The following is a 23,993-nucleotide window of genomic DNA, read 5'->3' as shown; positions in this document are numbered from 1 at the left end:
TCAGCAACTCTCACAACCCCCGGCACTGTGGCTTCCTGCTGCCCTTTGGGTGGAACCCCCTGATCTAACCCAGATGTGGCTTCTTGTTAATTGGCTTGGCCAGGCCTCCGCCACCCTGTTACAGGGGTGTGACCAGGTTGTTTTGTGTAATGGCTGTGTATTCCTTAAATATTTCCCTCCTCTCCTCACACCCAGTGCCTTTCAACCTTGCCCTAACCCTAACCCTGTTCCTCCTTTTTATTCCCCTTATGTGACATCCACCGTCCTCTGGCTTGTCTTCTCTGGAGCGCTCCTGTAATAGCCTCCGGGTTTGTTACAGTAGCAAGAGGCATTTTCCCCTTTGGGGACTAAGGCTCATATCCAATGGGAGATAGGCACCTCGGTGCCTCTGAGGATCCGGGCTTAAGTGCACTGCGTCGGGTTACTCCCCAACCCCACATCCTTGGAAGCTAAAGCACGAGGCAGACTCTCCATTCCCCTGTGATACCATTGCACCATTGTCGGCCCAGGCTTTAAACCCAAAACGTTATTGCCAAAGAATTTGGTCAATGCTTCTGAATAGTGCAAATTTGGGTTTGGAAACCCAAGCGACTAGCAGCGTCTGTGCGGGTTAATAACTCTGATGTGTAGCTGATTAGTTTTCCCTTTGAGGATGTGTGTGATGTTAGCACATACTGATCTTTAAAACAGCCTCTTGAATCAAAATTCTTCAGTAGAGGTCAGAATTATTGACTGGTGTTTTTTGGTGCTAACTCTCTGCTTGTGTTCTCGGTCTCAGATATGATCTTTTTACCCAGTTCATATATTATTGGTTTATCCTTTAAAACAGCACTAACGGGGCGTAGTTTTCTTCCTTTTTCTTTGTAGGTGCTAAATTCACCCACAATTTGGAAGTCACCTTCTATCCAGGAGAGGAGAAGGTCCATATCACTCAAACAGCTGACGGCCTAGGTCCAGACAACTACCTAAGCATTCAAACAAATATTCAGGGCCAGGTGCCTTTTATTCCAGAGAATTTTACCGTCCACATTGCCCCCTACAAGGAACTTTACCACTACTCTCATTCAGGTATGATTTCAGTTGCCCAGAGTCTCATTTATTGTGTTCTTTGTTTTATAGAACAAATGTTGTTAGCCTGCTAGAAGCCATGCTGGTGGTGTTTGTCTACAATATGTTGTCAGACACATGGGAATTCTACAATGCTCTGCAGAGTTTGTTTTTTCCCCCCAAGTAATCAGTGGCCATTTAAAAAAATTTTCCACTATTATCTGCAGAGAAATTGCTTCCTTGAATGGCTCACGCTTCCCCTTTGTTTGGGGACGCCTTCCTTCTCCAGGCAGAAGGACTTGGTGCACTTCCGAGACTCCAAGCCTCATGTGACATCCTTCTAGCTGAAAAGGGCTGGCACACAGGTGGAATCCAAATCCCAGAGCAAAATCCTCCCCTGAATTTTTCCAGTGGTCTCTGCCTCTCCGAAGTGATCGGCCAAAAGCCGGGAACTGAGCAGCCCAGAATTATGGGTGTGTTTTGATGTCCAGATCTGAGCCCTGACTTGGCTTTTGTAGCCTGAGAATGGAGGGCTGCCATTGTAGTGCGGCTGCAGAGGTCAGTTTTGAGCCTTTCCCACCCCTGGTGCTGTGCATGCTTGCTCCATAGTGAAATCACTAGGTTTCCAGCATGGCAGTGCCCAGGGCTACCTCTCCGAAGAGCGACAGTATTTAGGAGCCTTTAGGTGTTGCTGCAGTGCAAATAACAACAGCTCCTTACGCTAATGCACGCTTGTGTGAGCGGCCTCCTTCGTGCTGTCTTGCAGCTGTGACTTCCACGGCGTACCGGCAGTATTTCCTCACCTCTGGGAGGATCAACCAGACCTTTGCCTACCAGCTTCGCCAGAACATTACCTACCAGGACTGCCCGCCCACCCGCCACCGCAGGGCCCTTCCAGCCGTTCAGCAGCTGAGCGTGGATCGTGTCTTCGCCTTGTACAGCGACGGGGAACGCGTCCTGCGCTATGCCATCACCAACCAGATTGGCTCCAGTGAAGGTGAGCTGGTTAAAAGGGTCAGATTCCCGGCTGGCCCAAAATAGCATGCGGCCAGGAGAGCAAAGATCAGCAGCCGTGGGATGCCTCGTTGCTGTGGGCTACGTTGTGACCCGAGGCCTGGCTGTGAACAGGGCAGTTAGCTGCACCCCCAGGACTAGCCCTGGGAGGACATGTGCCTCTGAGTCCGAGATTGCCTGCTTCCCTGTGCTCCCTGGGGGTTGTGATTTCCTAGCAGTAAATTGCAACGCCCCCTGCAGTGGCTCAGCTGGGCTGGGTAGCCCATACAAGAGGGCAAGGGGGATTTTTACTCCTTTGCACAGGCGCGTGGTCCCAGGTGCAGGCTCACCCTGTGTGTAATTACCGGTGCATGCAGTGGAATGATGCAATTCCTGTGAGGAACACAGATGTGTATCTCTCTCTCTCTCTCTCTCTCTCTCTCTCTCTCTCTCTCTCTCACACACTCACACACACACACACACACACACACACACACACACACACACACACACAGAAAATGTCTGTGGAGCTTATTCAGGCTGTGGGTTCGTGGGCAAAACACCCCTGAACTCCCTGTGTTTGCAGCGTTGTTTCTCTGCTGTTCGATTACTACGAAAGGATTATGTTTTTTGGCCTGCCAAGCAGATGGCCATTCTGATAGATTCCTGCAGGATCCACTGCACAGCAAATGCTATGAAATGTGAGTGCATGGGGTACTAGCCTGGCTTTCTCTGGCAGGCACATGCTGTGCTCTGAGATGCTTTTGTTTTTATGCAGCTCTTTCCCACTGTAAACTCAGCCTTTTGCCCAGAGGGGTACAAAGCTGTGGACAGGGCTGGTCCAAATTAACCACCGAGTATTGCTTCGTGCAGAGTTTTATTCTCAGCACTGAAATGCAGAACTCTGCAGGTTGGTTGGTTGGTTGGACATGCAATCCCTCTCCCCAGCTATGAAAAAACTTTTTGTGACAGGCCAGGTGGAAAGCAAAGACCCCTTTCTGCCCTCCTCCCCCACCCCACACACATCCTCCTGCCTTCCTGTGGCAAAGGACTCTGCCTCCATGCTGGCATAGCCAATGCTGTCATGGTGGCCCGTAGTGTGAAATGCAACAAATCCCATTCCTCAGCAGCCTATTGCTGCTTCTTACGACTTCAAATCTTGATGCAAGAAAGTGGTAACATCCCACCGGCTTCGTTAAGTCTCACAAGATTCAGCTTTGGCTGTTAAACAAAAGTAAAGAAGCAAAAATGGGAATTTTTCCGCCCAACTCTAGTTTGGTGGGGTCCTCAGACTGCGTCAGAAGAGAGTGGAATTGCTAGGTGGATAATACATCTGCAAACAGACTTGGGGTCTCATTCAAAAATGCACCAGGACAGCCGTGTGTTACCAGTCCAGCCATTTCATTCCTTTCTTGCACCGCATAAGGAGAACACTGTAGTAGAGCGGGATGGAAATTCCACGGTTTTGCCTCTTTATTTTTGTTCTATAGCGAAAGCAGATTCGACATTAAACTTTACTGGGAGTTCTGTGCACAGGGGGGAGAAGGAGAGTGTGTGTGTGTGTGTGTGTGTGTGTGATCTTTCTAATCTACTGCCGTAGCTGCCCAAGAAAAAACAGACGAAAAGACGCTCTTCTTGGAGTCTGTCCAGGATCAGATTTGGAGCCAGATCTCTGCGTTCCTTGTGCAACCTTTTATTGCCTGGGGCAGAAGCGGGGTGGGGGGTGGTAGGTGGTGCTGATGGTATTGCGTAATACCGCACGCACAGTGGGCATTGTTTGGTGTGCATCCAGGGCCTGTCAGCATCAGACCCGCTGCGTAGGCACCATTACCTGTTGGGTTGCATATCGCCTTCAGCGGCAAAAGGACAGAGTAGCCAAAATCAGAAGGGCCGAGAGTGTGGCTGGAATGTAAATGTGGGGGAGGGTGAGCGCACCCCGAGAGCTGTCTGCTTCAGGCAGAGCTGTGGGTGGTTGGTCAGGTGGGGGAGCGTTTCCTCTTCTGCCTCCTGTTTGCCAGAAGAGCAGAAAGCTGGTAATCCCATATTCACACTAGGAGAGCCAAGTGCCTGAAACCCAATCTCCTTGTCCTTCCCAGGGGGGTTGTTATCTCCTTGGAAGGCATGCAGAACAACACAGCTGCCTGCACCTCCTGGGATCCCCATTGTTTCCAGGAGGATGGAATAAAGGGCTGTGTCCTTCCTTAATCAGTAATTCTTGGACCCCCTTCTTCCCCTCCTGACGGCGTGGAATTCACAGAGCATGTTTCCTCTAGCACCGGGCAGCAGCAGCAGGGATTGTAGAGATCTCCCTCCTTTCCCAGGGGGCGTGGAGCAGATCGGGCAGCAGGGGGGGGGTGTTCTGCTTAATGACTGCTCCTTGAGCAAAAGCTTGCCCCGGCTCCCTGCTCCAAGCAAGTAAATTAGTTCCAGATCTTGGGGTCAGGAAATCAAACTGTTTAAGAGAGGCCGTAAAGTCTGCAGAGAAGGATGCTCCTGTTTGTTAGCCAAGTGCAATTATGGACTGGACGCAGAGCCTTTGAGAGCAAAACCTCCACCAAACATGAGTGATTGAGAGAGTCTGTGGTGTGAATGTAATCGCAGGAGTTTCTCTACGTCCGGGGCCTGCAGCAAGCTAATTATGCCAATATTACATCCAAGTCTACCAAGCGTCCCTCCCCAAGCCTTCAGCTGATGGCAGAGACGGGCTTGAAAACCCAGATCCCAGCACCCCTGGACTTCAGGGAGATTCAGATCCATGGGCAGCTCCAAACTCAGGAGCCAGCCCTTATCCGTGTAAAGGGTCAAAAGCGGATCCACCCCGCCGCACGCTCGCGGAAGGCTGGCGTTGGACCTTGACTTAGCAGCTGGGATTTGTCGGTGAGGCTGTGCTTGGCCCACAGCCAGCGGACGCCCCAGCAGTCTCCCCTAAAGCCAGATGATGTGTGTCCGGAGGATTGTCTCCACAGTTTGGAATGATCCCCGCGTTGGTCTGATGCATTTTCAGCCATAGGATGCTGGGTTGGAGCTGCCGGAGTCACGTTAACGCTAGCAGGCATTCTGCTGCTAGAACCGCTCGGGCTGAACATACGCTAGGTGTCTCTGGCCCAAAGCATTCCCGCAGGGGAGTAAGGAGCTGTAAAATGCCCAGGTGCTCCCACGTGTGGGCTACCTGTATCCCACATCCCAGCATGGCGGGAGAGCAGCCCCTGCTCCCTGCACAGATAGATGGGGAGGGGGTGAAGTCCTGGCTCTTTCCCAGCCCCCATGCCTTGGCCAGCACAGCTACACCCAGCCCCTTACTCAGGGCTTCTGGTGAAACCACGATCCAGCCCTCCAGATTATGCTTCATGGAGTCCAAGGCCTGAAAGGATCATGGTGATCAGGCAGGACAACCACCTCCTGTAGGGCTAAGGAATCAAGATGTCATTGGTGCAAATACAACAGCATTTTGTGCCCAAGTCTTTCTGCTGTATTGTGTACCCGGGTCTTTCTGCACCTCTAGGACAAAATTCTTCAGATCTGCACTGCACAGGGACATTCTCCCCCTGTCCGACAAGTCGGGCGAGCAGAATGTCGGAGGCGCGGTTGGCCTGGTGGGCTAGAAAATGTTGCCTTTCTGCTCTGTGTGCCAGCGATCTAATGAGCTGCATTTGCACCCACAGCCTCTTGATGCCTTAGCATGTGCCACAGGTCTGTGGGCCCTTGGGAGGCAGTGTGGTCTAGTGGGTAAAGCCCTGGACTGGGAGTCAGGAGAGCCCTGCCACTGACCTGCTGGGTACATGCGGGCAAGTCACCTCGCTTCTGTTTCCCCTCCTGCCCTTTGTCTGTTTAGATGCTAACCCCTTTGGGGCAGGGGCCCTCGAGCCATGCGTCTGTGGGGACTCTGATCCCCGTTGGGGCCTCTGACTTCTACACGAATACAAAGAATAACACTAATAAACACCCGTCCCCGGCTCCTCTGCATCTCTCCCGGCTCCTCATCCAAGTGTGCATTTCCCCTTCTTGCCCATCTAGGCGGCTCCGGCCCGAGCCATGTGAATCCCTGTTACGATGGCACCCATGCATGTGACACGTCGGCGCGCTGCCAGCCGGGCCTCGGGCTGGGTTACACCTGCGAGTGCACGGCTGGCTATCGGGGAGACGGCAGAGACTGCGTGGGTAAGTGGAAGGCACCGCTGGGGGTCTTCTAGCCCGATCGCCGGCTGAATGCTGTGGGGCAGGCTGGATGATCTGCAATGAGACACCTGAATGCTGCGGGGCAGGCTGGATGATCTGCAATGAGCCACCTGAATGCTGCGGGGCAGGCTGGATGGTCTGCAATGAGCCACCTGGCTTTTCTCAGCACGTCCTTCCTGAATGGCCGAAGGGAGATTTGTAATGTCACTCAGCTAGGGAGAACGTTCCCAGCGTTCTGCATCTGACGAGCTCAAAGCAAGGGAATTATCGTGATTATGGGGAAACTGAGGCACACAGCGGCTACAGCCCTGAGCCGCACAGGTCTTTAGGTGCCCAGCTCCACCATTTAGGCACTGCCGGCATTTCCAAAGCTCAGGAGGTGCCTAACCCCCCTAAGCGCCTACGTTTCCACCAGTTGGCATTTGCCAGGCTGCCTACACGCCCAGTGCCCCCTCCCAGCTAATGGGCTGCGCGGAGCCCTTGCTCGCGGTGAAGGCTTGGAGTGCTGAAGGGTCCTCAAACGAGGCAGGGGACACCTGTCCCGCCAGCAGGGCCCGATCCTGTAGAGGTATTCGGAGCACGGCTTGGGCTTGTTGCCTGCCGGGCCCCGCGGCGGGGGGCGGAGAAACATAGGGCGGGGCGGGCCCGTGCGAGCAGCCGACTGAGATGGTTTCAGCCGCTTGGGCCTGGGCCTCCTCGGTGACTGACCCGGCTCAGGGGCCTGTCTCCAGGAGCAGGGTCGCTGCTGCCGAGCCGAGCAGAGGGAGGTGCCCGTCTCTGGCCCTTCGGCCTGGAACGCCAGGTCAGCTGTTTAGGCACCTGAGCGCCCCCCCTTCCCCCAGCCCCTCTCCTTGGCATTTCCAGCTTTCGCAGCAGCCCTCCCCCCCCCAGCTTGCTGGCTTCTGAAGAGCCTAATTTGCCCCGTGAGTTGTACTGGAGGTCTGGCCTGGGGGGAGACGGGGGTGTGATGCTGAGCAGAGCAACTCCTAGGTACCTTGGATGATCTGGGCCTATGACTTGACAAAAGCCACCTCGTGATACAACAACACTTCCCTAGCAGGTCGCCTCCTTCGCCCAGAGAGCCCCAAGAAGATCAGCAGCATTACCCCCATTTTACAGAAGGGGAAACCGAGGCAGGGAGGCAAAATGATTTGCCTGCAGTCGCTCTTCGGGCCACTAGACTGTAGGTCTCCTGTGCTCGGTCTCTTGGACCATGCTGCCTCCTTCGTGAGTCCAAGGCAGAGCTGGGAATAGATCCCAGAAGTCTAGCAGCGCTGGGCCTACGCTGCGGAATTGGAATCCAAAATTTCTGGGGGCTGTGGCTGGGGGGTTTGGCCCGGCTCCAGCTTAGTCATTCTGCTCTAAAAATGTTCAGTATAATGGGGGGGGGGGGGGAGAAGGTCTTCCAAGAATTTTGCTGGAAGGAAGGAAATTATAGCCACATGTTTTTGGTGGCAAGCGGGATATTCTGGGCCTGATTCTGCCCTCCGTGGCTTTCGTGCAGTTCGGGAACAGCATTCCTAATGTCAGTGGAGTGACGCTGGTGTAGATGAGATCGGGCGCCGTGCATTTAAGGGGAGCTTGTGTGTTTTGCTCAGACTGAGCTGCTGTTTATCAGTACGTGGAAGAGCTCCGCAACTGTTAGCAGTGTAGCTGCTTCCCCTTAAAAACCTCTGCAAATGTTTCTCTCGCTCTTCGTAGTTGACAGTGGAAAGGGGGTGAAAGAGTTCGGCTGGGGTTAGTAAAGAGACGTTTACACTCCTGCCCAGGCGATTTTTAAATGGAGACCACTGCACTAAGGCGCCTGGGAAGCGGCCGAGCGAACGTTAGACCCGTCCGTTTCTGCAGGCGTTTGTGTAACTGGATTCTCCTCCTCCTCCTCAGACATAGACGAGTGTGCGGAGAGCATCAGCAGATGTGGCCACCGCTCCCTCTGCATAAACTCTCCAGGCAGCTACCGGTGTGAGTGCCCGAGCGGACACCAGCTTGCAGCTGACAGACAGACGTGTGTGCGTAAGTGTCAAGCCTGGCTGTGAGTCTTCTTCCGCTCCTTTTCCTGCTGTACGTTTCCTGGACGCTAGTGCCAGCGGCTTCTTTCCCAGGATCCTGCTCTCCTTGGAGTCAGCGGGAGCTTTGCTCCTTTCAGTTAAATCAAGATGCGGCCCAGGCACCGGCTGTGCATTTTCAATTCCTTTCTTCCCAAAGCGAAGCGGGAAAACGTTGAGGGGCTGATTGGCTGCCTGCACTCACCTGGGCCAGCAAGCGCACTCGTGTGAGCTGCCCCACGGGTTCCCAGGGGGGCCGCGTCTAAGTGTCAATTAACGTGTGTAAGGGTGACGGAGTTAGGACCCCTAGCCCAGGGGTGAGCAGCCCACCTGCAATGCCCCGCGGGTGTTACTGGCTCCCCTCCGGCCTTCACTGCGGCGTTAGTCCAAGCTCTCCCCCAGGGGGTGGCCCTAACCACCACCTGTCCAGTGGTGCTTTCAACCCAGGCTAGCTGGCCCGTCCGGGAGGGTAGGGCAGCGCTCGGGGGCTGTTTTCACTCGGGTGAGGATGCAGGCTGCATCACTCAAGTGCTGATAGTCCTCCAGTCCCTTCCCACAATGCCCCTGTGGGTCCACAGACATTCTTCCACCGTTCACAGTGGCTTGGCTCACTGCACGCCTCGGATTTCTGGGGGCGCAGCCCGTGGTCCTAGCGACGCGCCCATGGGAGCGCAGCGCCAGCGAGGACCCAGTAACACCCGCGGGGCATTGCAGGTGGGCTGCTCACCCCTGGGCTAGGCTTACTTGATACGCGGACCTGGGCACCAATCGCCCGGGCTGACTCTGTGGTGTAGACGTGCCCTGGAAGGTGGGATGCGGGCAAAGGCGGCCTTCCACCTCCATCCTGCCCGCCTGATCCTGGCGAAGGGCCGTCAGCACAAGTTACACAGCCTGAGGGCTGGAATGGCTTGTAACGCCCCCTCTCCCCCCTCCCCGAGGGCTGCATAGCCAGGGCATCACCAGAGCACAGCATACTCTGGCCCGGCCATGCCCTTCCGTGCAGTGGGTGTGGAAGCAGAGATGGCGATGCTCTGCAGTGGCTGGGGAATCCCCTAGACCGGGGGCTTCCCCGTTTGCCCTGTGAAGGTGCAGTGGGATGGACGGGTCTGGCTAGCAGCTGGTTATTTGTGACGGCGTAAAACCAGCTCCCGCAGGGGAAGACGCTTTTACTGCAGGAAACTGATGTGCCTCTTCCTTTGACGGGCCGGGGCTGGGCCTCTCTCCTGCCATACCAAACTCTGAGACCGTCTGCGGCGGCACACAACCGATCCGCGGCGGCTAGCAGCCAATATCCTCAACGGCCAGTGCCGGGCCGCTAGCCGGGGAGGCTCTGAGTCACTACAGCGAATTCTTTCCCAGCTGTCTGGCTGGTGGGTCTCGCCCACGGGCGCAGGGTCTAACTGATGGCCATCCTCAGGGTCAGGAAGGAATTTCCCCCTGGGTCAGAGACTCTGGGAGGTTTTTCGCCTTCCTCTGCAGTGTAGGACACGGGTGACTTGCAGGTTTACACTAGTGTAAATGGTGGATTCTCTGGTGATTCGAGGCCGTCAGACCCCTAACCTCCGGCTGAGTGACTATCACGGTGGGCGGGTGAAGTTCTGTGGGTGTGATCTGCAGCAGGTCAGACGAGCCGATCACGATGGTCCCTTCTGACCTTCAAGTCTAGGAGACAAGTTCTCCAAGGGCAGCTGGGAGCTCCGGGACATTCACAGGCCTTGTGTTGTGTCGTTCCCTTTCCAGCAATCCCCCCGCCTTCCAACCCCTGTGAAGACGGCCGGCACACCTGCGCTTCAGCAGACCGCGCCCGCTGCATTCACCACGGAGGCGGCTCGTTCGGCTGCGTTTGCCTTGCTGGTTATACAGGCAACGGCCACAATTGCTCTGGTATGTACGCTCAGATCGGCCTGGCAGGAGGAGGGCAGGTTCCCTTCCCACCTTTCTCCCTCTGGAGCGCTTCCCCGCTAGTCTCTGCCCGGACAGTCAGGGGGAGACACCGGTTTGTGTTAGTGACGACACAGTAAATTCGAGACGGACTCCGACTGCGCAATCTGGATCTGGACTCAAAGTTCAGGGGATTTTGGCGTGGCCTGATCTAAAGAGAGAGGCCATTTGCGAAACTCAGCCGCCTCTCTGGGTTCAGATTGTGAACGCCCCCCTAGAGGCCCTTTGGAGCCGAGGGTCTGTTCTGGGCCCACCTCTACGCTGAATCATGGAAGATGAGGGTTGGAAGGGACCCCAGGAGGTCATTTAGTCCAACCCCCTGCTCAAAGCAGGACCAACCCCAACTAAATCATCCCAGCCAGGGCTGTGTCAAGCCCGGCCTTAAAAACCTCTAAGGATGGAGATTCCACCACCTCCCTAGGTAACCCATTCCAGTGCTTCACCACCCTCCTAGGGAAAAAGTATTTCCTAATGTCCAACCTAGACCTCCCCCCCTGCAACTTGAGACCATTGCTCCTTGTTCTATCATCTGCCACCACTGAGAACAGCCTAGCTCCATCCTCCCTGGAACCCCCTTTCAGGTAGTTGAAGGCTGCTATCAAATCCCCCCTCATTCTTCTCTTCTGCAGACTAAACAAGCCCAGTTCCCTCAGCCTCTCCTCATAAGTCTTGTGCTCCAGCCCCCTAATCATTTTCATGGCCCTCCGCTAGACTCTCTCCAATTTGTTGACATCCTTCCAGTAGTGGGGGGCCCAAAACTGGACAATACTCCAAATGTGGCCTCCCCAGTGTTGTCTGGCCCCCCAGTAAGCCCCCCCCAAAGAGCTGAGTTTCACACTTCAGAACACGTTAGCCGAGGGTCAGTGTAAGGATTAGTTTTGTTGTGGAGCAGAATTTCAGGTCCCGCTGGAGTAACTGACCAGGCCGGCACTCTGTCATTGAACAAAACGGCCGGGGAATTTCCTGCTGAAAGCCAGGAACGTCTGTGGTAACCCGAGACTTTGTGAAACACAGAACTGGGGGGAAGCGCCTTGGCGTGGAGAACGGGGCTGCTTTTTAGTTTGACTCAAGGACTTGCAGGTGGCCGGGGGATATTTTTCTTGCTTACCCGCTCCCCCAGGGTGCTCACCCCTGTCATCTTGGCCCCGTAGCTGCTGCGCTCCTGTGCGTAGGGTCACGTGACGCTCTCTCTTTTTAGCACTCCCAATTTGTTCCAAAACAACTGGCCGCTGTATTCCCTGCCCGCCAGATGTGCTGCCTTTCCTACCCACCCCCACCCGGCATCTTTCCTTGCATTAGCCCGTAGCACTTACACGTTCCCTCCCGTGGGGCTGAGCCGGGGGGCGGGGGTTGTGCTGGAGACTAGAAAGCTGGACTACGGGGTGTGTGGGAAGTAGCGATCTCTGTCCCTTTTGTTGCCTTCAATCACCCAAACAGCAGCAGATCATGCTGCCAACCAGCTCTGTATCTCCAGCCGTCCCCCTCCAGCCCCCGCCAAGCAAACTGGCCTCAACCCGGGTCGCGTACGTCTTCAGCGCAGCTGACTGGCTTGGAAGCACCCGTCTGCCCTGATCTTTGCGCACTGGGGAAGCCTGGACAGCAGCACGGTTTCATCGCTGCATGCAACGTGTCGCTGCCTTGGGGCGCGGAAGGGAGCGCCGGCAGGCTGGGCAGCCCAGATGGCCCTGAGCGTGGGAGACCTGCTGTAGCGTCTCCGGAGCCCTGCCAGTCCCCGAGGACTAGTCAGAGCAGGGCAGGGTGCAGAACCGGCTGGGTGTTTTCGCTTGCTCAGAGGGTTCCAGGAGCTTCAGCAGGGGGCCGCTGCAGAGCGGTGGATGAGGAGTGGGGCAGAGAGGCAGGGGGGGGGGGGGGGGTCCTGGGAGGAGTGTGATCTTAGTGGGACCCACCAATAGGCCCTAGGGCCTGGAGCTCTTTCCCCACCTTTGTCTGAGTCTGGGGCTCACAGCGCATGCTAGCATCCCCCTCGAGCAGCCTGGGGCGTCGGAGAGCTCCAGCAATTCCAGGCGGGGTGACGGCTACACCGACCCCGTGGCGTTCCTGGAGGGAGGCTGGCGGGAAGCAGCTGTGGGACCCGCTCGGGACGCGTATCCTGAAGCCCCGTTCCCTGGGCCGGTTGGGGGAGGGGAAGTGGGCACCCTGCGTGCAGGAGCTGGTGCTGTGCTGGAGTGGCCAGCCCTGAGTCAGCTGGCCCGGCAGTGCCGGGATGGTCCTTGGGCTGGAGGCATGGCTGGGGCTAGGCTGGTTCTGTCAGAAGTGGAGGGGACCCCCTCCCCCCCCCCCAACTGATGGCCCCGCTTGGGGCTCTGACGGGGGAATCCATGGAGGAGAGCGTCAGGGTACCACTGGCATCAGCCACGCAGCCTCGCGTGACTTTGCATTGTGCCGCTTCCATCCTGGCTGAGCTCTCTGACACCGCAGACCCAGCAGTGGGGGCTTTTGCTGGGAGGTGCCCCGCTGCCACGGTGATGGGCACCCCCCCTCCCCTCCCGAGGCCGAGAGATGGCAGCCGAAAAGCAGTGACGCCCGAGGCCCATCGCGTCTAACGTGCCCAGCAATCCCGTGGAGCGGGACTCAAGGCCGTGTACGCGATTGCTTTAAGGCGTGGAGCCGGCTGGGGGGGAGGCACTGGCCGTCCCAGGCTCCAGCCTGCTGCTTTCTCCTCGTGGAAGCTCAGTGCGGCCAGCCGGTGTGCTGCGGGGGGGGGGGGGTTCTCGATACGAGGGCGAATCCCTCCTTTGCTTTCATCCTCCTGCAATGGCTGAGCATGGAGCCAACCCTGTCCCCGCCCGGCGAGCGGCCACCCGTGCGCAGACAGGCCAGCTAGCGCTCCGGTGGCTGTGCCGGGTCACGGACGTGTTCCTCTCCTGCCCGCAGATGTGGATGAATGCGCCGAAGGCAGATGCCACCAGGCCGCCGCCTGCGCCAACACGCCCGGCTCCTTTTCCTGCCGTTGTAAACCAGGCTACCGAGGGGATGGCCTCCAGTGCGCACCTGGTAAGGGCTCAAGGGCTTGGACGTTTGCTGCGGAAGGCGTGATGCGGTGTGGACGTCAGGACCGGCCCATGTTGCTACTGTTCACCCAGCACCAATCAGGCTGGGCAAAAAACACTGAACACATGAGCCTGGTGAGCTTTAGTTGAGCACACTGGCAACGTGTACCAGGCTCCCCTTTCTATTGGCTGCTCCACTAGAGGACAACTGCCTACTACTGCTACCAGACGTGCTCCATCAGCTCAAATGGAGAGGCCCCCCCGGTGAAGAACAATTCATGAGTACTTTAGCGGGCTGATTATAGTATTTGTAGCACCGTTCACTGGAGTATGTACGTGGCCAAAGCTTAGCTGCCTGGTTTGGCCAGTGTTCACCATGGCGGGGGGAGATCTGGAAAAAGACCCCAAACCAAATTTGCCCTTTCAAAAGGTGGGCAAGTAAAAGAAGCTGGATTGTCAGGTGGGGTGGGGGCGGGGGCGGTGTCTAGTGTCTAGAGCGAGGGAGCGGCACTTGCGACTCATTGGGTCTAGTCCTGATTCTGCCCCTGACTTGCCCTGTGGCCTCGGCACAACACCTCACCTCTCTGTGACTCAGTTTCCCAGCCTACGGATGAGGGAACCCTACTCTCTGCATCCCTCCCAAAGATGCCAGGGGCCAGGGGCTGTGCAGAATGAACTTGGAGGGGCTGTGGGATGGAAGGCAGTCCACGGGCATTTGATTTTCTGTTGTCTTACCCGTTGGTTGTTCTGTCTGCCTGCTCATTGTTGCGCACCTGTTGGCAGAAACCGTCCAGCGACTGACGCTGTGCGAACAGGAGCGCCGCTACCCAAAGCCAGCACCTGGGCTTCAAGGGGTTTCTGCCCACCTGGGGCTCCACATACCCCAGTGCGACGACCAGGGGAACTACAGGCCACTGCAGTGTCATAGCAGCACTGGCTTTTGCTGGTGTGTGGATGGAGCTGGGCAGGAGATCGCTGGCAGCAGAAGCCCACCCGGCACCACCCCTCCGCGATGCAGGACACCAGGTGAGTGATCCCTGCCCTCCTGGGGCTACCATGTGAGCGGCAGTGGTCTGTAATGGGCTACCAGCAGCACAAAGCTGGCCCTTCAGCAGAGGCCATGGGCCCTGTGCTGATCCTTAACGCAGGTAAAAATTAAACCTGCTTTTCAGTGTGTACATCCAGATCTAGTGTAAAATGCATCTGATTTCCAGAGCAATACATAGCTCCTGCCCCGGGGGTGGTGGAAAGGGAGGTGAAGGAGCTGTAGATATGAGTCCTTGGTTAGGGGCTGATGTTGAGGCTTTGAGACCTGTTCCCTGCCCCTCCCCTCGTCCACCCACATTTGATGGCAGTGGGCCAGGGCACTGGATTGGGAGCCAGGTGACATGAGGTCTGTTTCCAGCTCTGCCACTGACCTTGCGTAAGTCACTTTACATCTTTATAGAGTGTAAGCTCTTTGGGGCAGGGACTATCTCTCCCTATGTGTTTGTACACCACCTAGCGCTCCTAACGGCTATTGAAATAAAATTCTACAGGTATGGGTGCACAGCACCTCTCAGGATTGGGCCCATAGTGGCAGGGGTATTAACGCCCCTCAGATGATAGTTAAAATAGATGATTGCTACTAATCTGTCAGCTGAATAAGGCAAAATATGTGGGGCAGGGCTTGATCCTGTGATGTAACACCCTTTGCTCCTGTTGAAGTCAAAGGAGGCTGAAGGCCCGGATGCGTAAGGATATTGAGGCGCCTGACTTCCTTTGAAATCACTGAAAGTTAAGCACCCAAATCCTTTTCAGGAGCTGAGCCTCTGCTCCCCAGTGCTTTTGGGGAGGAAAAAGGGGTCACTGAGTTGGGAAGCTCCTTGGTCTGACCTTTTCTCTTCCCTCTTTTCAAGATCCCAGCACCACAAATCCGAGCCTTTTTTCTTACCTGAAGGCAAAGGCACTTTCTAGGGAGGTTGTGAGATGCTTTTCTGTCAGCACCTGGGTCAGAGCTGCATCGTTCCAAAAGGGATTTCTCCATCCACGCCCATCCTGCACTGTGCTCTCGGGTTGGCTAGGTTTGGTCTTTCTGGGCACACGAGTAGGGATGGTTCAGTTTAAGATCAGCATTCACAGTTTCCAAATTGCACTCAGATCAGTGGATTGTGCGAACTGGTGCCAAAAGCTGTTCAGAAAATAATTCAAATAGAAACCATCCCTCTTGTTTCGGAGTAGGGGTTTATAGCCTTATGAAAGCATTTAAAAGATTAAGCAAGAGTTTCCACTCTTCTGTACAAAACTGAAGTTCTGCAGGGTTTCGCTTTGGCTCAGATAGTTTCCAGGGACCAACCCAGAGTCAAATTCCTGTATTTGACACACCTTCTGTCCCCTCATTTACCTTCCCAAACATCTCTTCATTGACACTGATCTCCAAGGCTGGCATTGGACTGGTTAGAATTACCCAGGCTGGGAACAATGGCTGGGTACAGCCATAAAGGGACACTGCCCTAGTGAAAGCTGTTCTAAATCAGTCTGAGCAGGATTTCTATCCCTGCATGTTCTCCATTAAGAGCTAGAGTTTAATGTTTTAGGTGCTAAACCTTTTTTTGCTTCATTGATGGGCATGGTGCAGAAAACCGGGTAAACCTTGCAATGGTGAAAAGTGTGTGTGTGTGTGTGTGTGTTGTAAGCAAATTCTGGCCCTTCTCCTGTCATAACCGCTTACTCTTCACTTTAGAACCCACGCGGAGACCACAGACCATGTGTGAACGCTGGCGGCAAAGCCTTCTCGAGCACTACGGTGGCAGCCCGCGCGAAGACCAGTACGTGCCCCAGTGTGATGCTCTGGGCAACTTTAACCCGCTGCAGTGCCATGGAAACAGTGGCTACTGTTGGTGCGTGGATGAAAGTGGGAGAGAGGTTCAAGGAACAAGATCGGAACCGGGCAGTCCCCCTCCATGTAAGAGCCCAATGATTTACTGGGGGAGGAGGGTGTTCTGTCGCACTAACCCGCCTTTTGTTTCATGCAGTCACACTGCCGCTAGTCTAGTGCTAGCAGGTTCACTCGGGTACAGCTCAGTGACTGTACGAAAGCGGCCTGGTTAGATCAGAGGATATAATGCATCAAGGCCCTGATGCTGCCGTGGGATCCGTGCAGGATCGGGACCTACATCGATCATTAGGAAGCTGAATTGTAATCCATCTAGCTGAGATGCCGGGGTGGTAGATTTCAGAACTGTGTGACCTGAGGAAGAACTCTGTGCAGCTCCAAAGCACATTTCTCTCCCCAGTAAAAGATATCACCCCCCCTACCCCTACCCAGAGTCTAAAGCTGGTGGGGAAATTTTCCATCACAACAAAGTTTTGAGAAAATGTGGTGGGGGGGCAAGGGGAAAAAGATTATTTCCCTCCCCCCCCCCACCCCACACACACGTTTTCCAACCAGCTCTGGTCACGCTGAACTCTGGTTAGAACAGCTGATCTCCCCCTTCCAGAGATCAATGCACCTGTAACGTTTGTGTTTGACTGACAGGTCTCCCCAGCCTGGCTCCTCCGACTGTCCAGCCTTCTCCGCGTCCTGATGTGACTCCGCCGGCCGCAGGCACCTTCCTGCTATATGCTCAGGGACAGCAGATAGGCTATTTACCTCTGAACGGCACGAGGCTCCAAAAAGAGACGGCAAAGACCCTGCTCTCGCTGCATGTAAAGTATCTTCTGCAGAATGCGTTGAATCCAGCAGCTCAGGCTTGACAGGATGCGTGTTGCATTCTGCCAGGTCTATGCAGAATCTTTGCCTTGGGAGATGAGCTCTGTGTGTACAACTGCACTGTCCCCGGGTGGGGGTGTCGTTTGGAAATTGACGGACTCAGCTGAAAGACCCAGTTCTGTTGTCAAAACTGTAGCAGGCTAATCAATCGCGATGTGGCCTAGCCCCTACCAGAGGGAGACAGAGCACACCACCAAGCGGACATGGCTTACACGCTCCAGCTGGCCGGGGAAGCGCATCTTGAGCCTGCAGTTTCCTAGTTCAGGTCCCTGTACAGGCCAGCGGTTGTAACACCATGTCCCTGGGGGTGTGGTCATCGCAGAGACTGACCTTAGGACCTCTGGCTTTGATTGTATGTGCCTCTGCTGTCTGAGTTGAAAGACCCCGGTCTTATAGACAAGGCTTTAGTAGACTCATCAACCTCGATGTGGGCCGGCCACCACTAGAGGGGGACAAAGCCCCACATAGAGTGGGTATAGCTTACTGATAAGGATGATGATTTCATTTTTGCCGTCATCTCTCTCCATCTGATAAACTAAAATCTTTCTTGGAGGTGTGGTGGTTCCACCTACCAGAAAACAGGAGACAAAAACTGTCCTGTCATGCCTATTGTATAAAACACAGCCCCCTCCTCTTTCCCAGTCACTTGGCCCCGCTCCCCAAGAAACATGGCTGGCAAGCATTCTGTTCCCTCCTCTCAATGTTCCTGGGCTGCACTTTTGGCCTCCTTTCCCCAGTTTGTTTTTAAGACATAATCCACATCATTGCTCTGTCAATGTATCTTTTAAAGCTAAGTAGGCGATTCACTCACTTACGTAGTTGAGAGCAGACAGTAATGTCCGTTCAAACTTTTGCTTCAGATACTCAGCTGAGAAAGTATTTGAAGCTTTCCACAGTTCATTCTCCTTTTATATCTTTTCTTACCCCCAGTAGAGACAAGCCACTTATTCATCTCATCTCAAAAGATGCCAAACACGTAGAGAGAAATGAAGAGTTGGGGAATGACCCGCAAATATACTTCTTGGGGAAAATATACTTAAATTGTGAAATATTCCCTCCTGCAATTTTGAAGGTCATTACATGTGTTGGCTACAATCTTGTAGAAGTTTCAGCTTGATCCCTGAGGGTTTTGGGGGTTTATTTATTTATTTTTTTAAAGCACAGCTGGAGATGGACATGTGCCTTGGATATTTGTCTTAAAAAAGAAATCCCAAATGTTTCAGAACAAATCCTTACACAGTGCAACTAGCAAAATGGGGACAGTAACAAGCAAATGAAGTGATTCTAAATTCTTCCAGCTTGGGTATCTCAGACGGAACAAAAGTCAGACACATATATTGGTTCAAATTCTCCGCTGGGGTAAATGGCTACAACTCAAGGTACGTTGATAAGAGCTGCAGCCATTTACAGCAGCAGAGAATTTGGCCCATCCGGTTTAATTGAAATACAGCCACACATTTTGAACTTTGATGTTTCACCACCTTAGTCCCGCACACAGAAAGGCTGATCATTTTAACCTAATTGTACCCAAAGTGACAAACTGCAGCTCGAACACGGAGCGCCAGCCATGCAGGATTGCCTGACTCGGCTCTGCCTCCCATCAGCCGCAGCCATGTAAATACCTTTGCGGGGAGGAGAATAAGTAAAATATCTATTTTAAATCCCTACAGGGTTCCATAGTGGTTGGACTAGATTATGACTGTAGAGAAAAAATGGTGTATTGGACAGATGTTGCTGGTCGGACAGTTAACCGAGCAAGTTTAGAACCAGGGGCTGAACCTGAAACCATTATTAACTCAGGTAAACTCCCATTTCCTTCGGATTTCATAGGGCTGGTTTGAATATAGGCATTGAAGCTGCTCTGCACCTAGCAGAATCACAGTGGGCTGGGGATGAGGAATTTCTCTGTTCTGATCCCAATTTTGACTTGATTACTCTCTGTAACCCAATTAGGCATCACAAATTGTGGTAGCTTGCGGGACAGAGGGGCTGTAATTACCGAGCAAGATGGCACAACAGGGATCATAGTAAACCCGCAGACAGGTGTACTGGGAGGAGTAATTACATGACGTTACAGAATTTTAAGTACTGTATAAATGCCAAGTAGCATCATGAAATACTCCCTTGGGGCACATACTCACAGCGCTCCTCTTTGCACATCCTTCCAGGCGTACTGAGTCCCGAAGGACTCACCATCGACCACTTCCGCAGAACCATGTTCTGGACAGACAGCGGCCTGGACAAAATTGAACGTGCGAGATTGGATGGTTCAGAGCGCAGAGTGCTGTTTGACGCAGACCTCGTGAATCCACGGGCGATCACGGTGGATGCAATTAGAGGGTAAACAGCAGCACAGCACCCAGGTTTTGTAGAAGGCTGTGTTCTTACAGACCTTTGTGTCATTCTGTACCTATGGTGGGTTGGAATGAAACGAGATTCACAACTGATTACAGTGCTTGGCAGTGTGCATAATTCACCACTAGCATCATTCCACTAGTGGAAGCTATAGTGTAGACAGGTCTCGGAGCAGGGTTAGACAAACCTGCTAGTAAGTACATTGGCATCCTGGCTACATTAGGGTTTCCACCATTGGAAAAGCACTGAGGAATTAGTGATCTGATTTTTCCTAGTGTAAATGCTGCCCTCTACAGTAATTTATTAATCAGTGGATGGCCTGTGACAAAACTCCTTTTGCTCAAAATAATGAGTAAATGCTACATAATTGCAAAGCAAGCAAGAGTGGTAATGTCTGGAATCATAGACATCTCTCTCTCTCTCTCGTGTGCACACACTCCAGCTAGCTGTTCCCTTAAGTGTGTGTAGGAAAGAAGCTCTCAGGATCACAACTATCAGAGACTGACACACTTTTGCCCTGTGCATTTCCCCCTTTTATTTACTAATTTAGTATTTGGCTAAATTTGCAAATGATATTCAGTGTTCAGATTTAAAAGGGTTGAATCTTGTGCCAATTTGGAACATGTTTTGTATGAAGATGGTTTATAATAGCCCATGTATGAACAGACACTATCTAGAAAGTTAATGGGACTAGCCCTAACTAGAGAAGAATATTTTTAGTCTAATAATTGCAAATGATCAGTTGTAAAAACATTTTTGGAGCTTGTTCAGCTTTCCTTTTAGAGAATTTCAGATCAGCTAACGATCTGTTCCGTAAAGCAGAGTGGGAGGTTTGGAACTTTTCTGATTAGTTACTGCAATCCTGTTTGGTTTGTTTGTTTGTTTGAAATTGGTTCACCCACTGTCAATCCTTAATATGGTTTGTTTATTGGTTCCGCCACAGCAACCTTTACTGGACAGACTGGAATCGTGAAGCACCAAAAATTGAAACCTCAACCGTGGATGGAGCTAACAGAAGGATTCTGGTGAATAAAGACATTGGCTTACCAAATGGCTTGACTTTTGACCCTTTCTCCAAACTGATTTGCTGGGCAGATGCAGGTAATTTAAGATAATACAGATTGAAACAAGCACCCTGGAAACAAATCTCATCTTTAAAAATTCTCCATACACCTTCTTACTTCCCATCATCCCCCTTTTGATTAAAAAAACTGGGCCGGGGGGTCTTTTTCAAACGTTGCCTGTCTAAATATGAAAGTATAGTATTTTTGCCTTTTAAATCTGACTTCTGAAAAATATCCTACTGAATAAAGTGGTCAGGCTGGGGCTGTGTAATGTTGTTTCCGGTTAACTGTGGGAGCATCAGCTAAAACATTCTGGATGGATTTTCCTCTACCACCCAGGCAGGGGAGTGTGACGTCTTCTCGGAGTGTATGCTGGGCAGACCAGCACTAGAGAGCCAGTGAGAGAGGGCAGTATGCAGAACAAAGGCTTCCAGTTTAGAGCACTAGAATGTGGAAGTGATATGGACTCTGGACAGGGGTAGTAGGAGATTTTTGTTTTTAAAGGAAAGATGAAACAATTTAACTTCTAAAATTGGGATAACATATGTCTGTCTGTTTATAGTTTCTGCAACAGTGTGCCTCCTTTGGATTTCTCCACAATTCTTCTGCATGCTTTTTTGATTAGCATAAATATTACAATTCCAGGGTCATATTCAACACACAACAGCGAATACTCCCCTCACAAGAACATACTGGCTACTCTACACCCTCTTACTATACACAATGGGCATTTTCTGTCTACATAGTGGCATTTAAGGAGAATGCATATGTAGGTGCATTTTGTACTGAGTTTAGAGTCCAAATGGACCTCTCAATGAATACTGTATATATGACACAGATTGCAGAATGGAGCCTCTGTACAGAAGCACATATACAAAAATAAAATAAGTGCTTTCCTTTACATCCCTATAGTTGATAGCTGAGAGGTGCATGCATACCTTTCCACTCAAACTCAGTCACTAGTCTCAGTATACAATCAATTCCCCTAAGGTCTAGAAAACCAAAATTCTGCATTCAAAATGCATTTTCACATTCTTTAGAAGGGAAACAAGTTTACTGATAAGGGTGGTTCTGAATAGTATAATCAGTCCACAGTATGCTGTGGCCTTCTAGTCTGAGTGAAATTCCATGGCAAATACAATATTTCTCACCTGACTGAATGTTTTATTTGTAAAAGGTACCAAGAAGCTGGAGTGCACCTTACCAGATGGAACAGGGAGGCGTGTCGTTCAGAATAACCTCAACTACCCCTTCAGCATTGTTAGCTATGCCAATCACTTTTATCACACTGATTGGAGAAGGTAGGCTCGTTTATTACCCCCTAGATGGCCACCTAACTACTGAGGGCAGACCCCTGCAAGTCATATTTGAGCAGCAATCCAGCCTATTCTGAAAGTTGCATGAGTGACCGTCATGGAGTAGTTTGGGAGTTTTCTGAGCCAGAGGTTTTCTGTGCCGTAGCAGTGGTTCAACTGACACTGAATAGGGTTAACTCACTGGAATAGCTACTTCTTATTGTTTTCTAAGTTTCCTTGATATGACAGAGAAGGATTTTCAACTGACTTTTAAGCACAGGTGACTCTCCTATACAAGTTAGTCACTTTTTACAGAAACCATTTACATCAAATGGACTGCAACAATCAACGCCACATTCCTTAAGCCAGTGCTTTTAGTAGTCATGTCAATGTAGGCCACATATATGTACTTTGTATTAAAAGCAGTGTACAAAAGGTGTGGCATTATTTAAAAGACTCAACCCCAGCTTTCACATTATCCATGGGGACATCTGACTGGTGCGACAGCTACATATTTTTTTTAAAACTAATGCAGTTACTTTTGGTGTAAAAAAGTAAAATTTGACACTCCTGTTTCCAGAGATGAAACATGCCCCATAACTACTGCTCCCTGCTTCTCCTGCCCACTCTGAAAAACCCCTTATAGTGATAGCTACAAGGAACCACTCCCAACCTCACTGCAGGCATTAATGTAAGACTAAGTGGATTGTATTATTTCAATTTAAACCTGCACATCCTTTCCACGTTGGCAGTGACCCAGACGGGGGAGGTCACACCACCTTCTTGGAGAGTTCCCTGAGTGATTCTGCCCTGTGCTGATTAAAATAAAACTAGCACAAAGAATAGGCTTGATGCAGCGGTAGTGGAGGATGGTCTCTGGCTTGTGCTATGCAGGTCAGAATAAGTTAAAAGGGGAACAACTTTTTCACTAGGAGGGTGGTGAAGCACTGGAATGGGTTACCTAGGGAGGTGGTGGACTCTCCATTCTTAGGTTTTAAGATGTGGCTTGACCAAGCCCTGGCTGGGATGATTTAGTTGGGGTTGGTCCTACTTTGAGCAAGGGGTGGGACTAGATGACATCCTAGGGTCCCTTCCCAACCTCATCTTCTATGATTCTATGAAAATGGTTCCTTGTGTCTTAAATTTTATCATCATGGAACTACTCCCAAAGGAGGAGTTATTGCTGTGGGAGACTAAAGCATTTCTCACTCATCTTAACAGGGATGGTGTTATAGCTGTGAATAAAGACAGTGGCTTTCTTACCGATGAGTATCTTCCAGAACAGCGATCACATCTCTATGGAATAACTGCAGTTTACCCATACTGCCCAGGAGGTAAAGTCCAGCTTGCTTACTGTAGGTCAACTATTGGCAATATGTACATTTCACTGTATTAACATTGCATCTATTTCTTCTCTATCTGCAGCAAGAAAATAATCTGCTACTTCCAGTCAGAAAAAAGTTCAGGCTTTACAGCTGGAGAAAGAATTCCAGATTCAGAAGATAATCACTGCAGCCACTTGAGGGGAAGAAACCCTCAAAGGGGGGGGAGGAGGGAAGCCTTTGATATTTACTGAAGGCAATGACATGATTGACTTTAGTGCCAAAGATTATCAAGTATTTTTTTAAGTTATACCTCAATCTTTACTACTGTATTTTTATAAAAGAAGACATTTTGATATATTGCAAGAAAATATAATGGTGCTGGGAATACTATGCCATTACTCAATTTTTGCTTATGTAAGCAATTTAAAAAAACCTTAGTGTAACACTTCTAATCCAGTGTTTGTTTTATTAGAAGAACTAAAAACTGTTAAAACGCAAATCAACAATCTGACCAACACATTCTTTTCAGCCAAAAAAAAAAAAGGTGTATGGAAAGCTTTTACTGTAATGTGTTCTGTGCTCCAGCCCTGATTTTGTGTGTATTTTAGAAACTGTGCCAAACTGTCATGGGAAATGGCAAATACATTGAAGATTTCCCCACATACAATGCTAGACATCTTTCCCAGTGCCTCTATGCATGTCTTTTAGTATTTATATTAGAAGAATATGCTAATGTGACTGTCCTTTTTAAGTGCCTTCAGCGAACTATCCCTTATTGACCAATACATGTTCGTAAACACCTGTTAAATTGTAACGTCTCACTTTTTCTAAGTTACTTTAGTAATTAAAGTGTTTTGTTTTGAATTTGCCATATGATCTAGTTTTTAAATGTTTTTGTTGCATGACAAAGTTCAGAGTAGTAGTAATTGTGCCAAAATTAGGATTTCGTAATGCAGGAATATAGCAATATAGCAGGAATATAACACTCCC

At 51.5% G+C, this 23,993-nt stretch overlaps 1 protein-coding gene across 1 annotated transcript in view; it reads left to right on the top strand.

Annotated features, from left to right (window-relative positions):
* Nucleotides 1-23,876, top strand: part of NID2 (nidogen 2) — a 44,174-nt gene extending 20,298 nt beyond the window's left edge. Inside the window, exons 7-20 of the mRNA XM_067555179.1 lie at nt 868-1,068; nt 1,814-2,044; nt 6,055-6,198; nt 8,101-8,229; nt 10,002-10,145; nt 13,098-13,217; nt 13,997-14,239; nt 15,936-16,157; nt 16,731-16,900; nt 18,635-18,764; nt 19,133-19,304; nt 20,263-20,420; nt 21,561-21,684; nt 22,900-23,876. Of these exons, the coding sequence (XP_067411280.1) occupies nt 868-1,068; nt 1,814-2,044; nt 6,055-6,198; nt 8,101-8,229; nt 10,002-10,145; nt 13,098-13,217; nt 13,997-14,239; nt 15,936-16,157; nt 16,731-16,900; nt 18,635-18,764; nt 19,133-19,304; nt 20,263-20,420; nt 21,561-21,684; nt 22,900-23,074 (2,363 nt within the window). The 3' untranslated portion in view covers nt 23,075-23,876. The remainder of the gene's footprint in view (nt 1-867; nt 1,069-1,813; nt 2,045-6,054; nt 6,199-8,100; nt 8,230-10,001; nt 10,146-13,097; nt 13,218-13,996; nt 14,240-15,935; nt 16,158-16,730; nt 16,901-18,634; nt 18,765-19,132; nt 19,305-20,262; nt 20,421-21,560; nt 21,685-22,899) is intronic.
* The last annotated feature ends 117 nt before the right edge of the window (nt 23,877-23,993 follow it).

Source organism: Emydura macquarii, unplaced genomic scaffold, assembly GCF_026122565.2.
Source record: "Emydura macquarii macquarii isolate MOO-44397 ecotype Brisbane River unplaced genomic scaffold, CSIRO-AGI_Emac_v2 contig_1551, whole genome shotgun sequence".
NCBI classification, from domain to species: domain Eukaryota; kingdom Metazoa; phylum Chordata; order Testudines; family Chelidae; genus Emydura; species Emydura macquarii.
The sequence above is the reverse complement of the archived record's forward strand: the minus strand, read 5'-3'. Positions and strand labels throughout refer to the sequence as shown.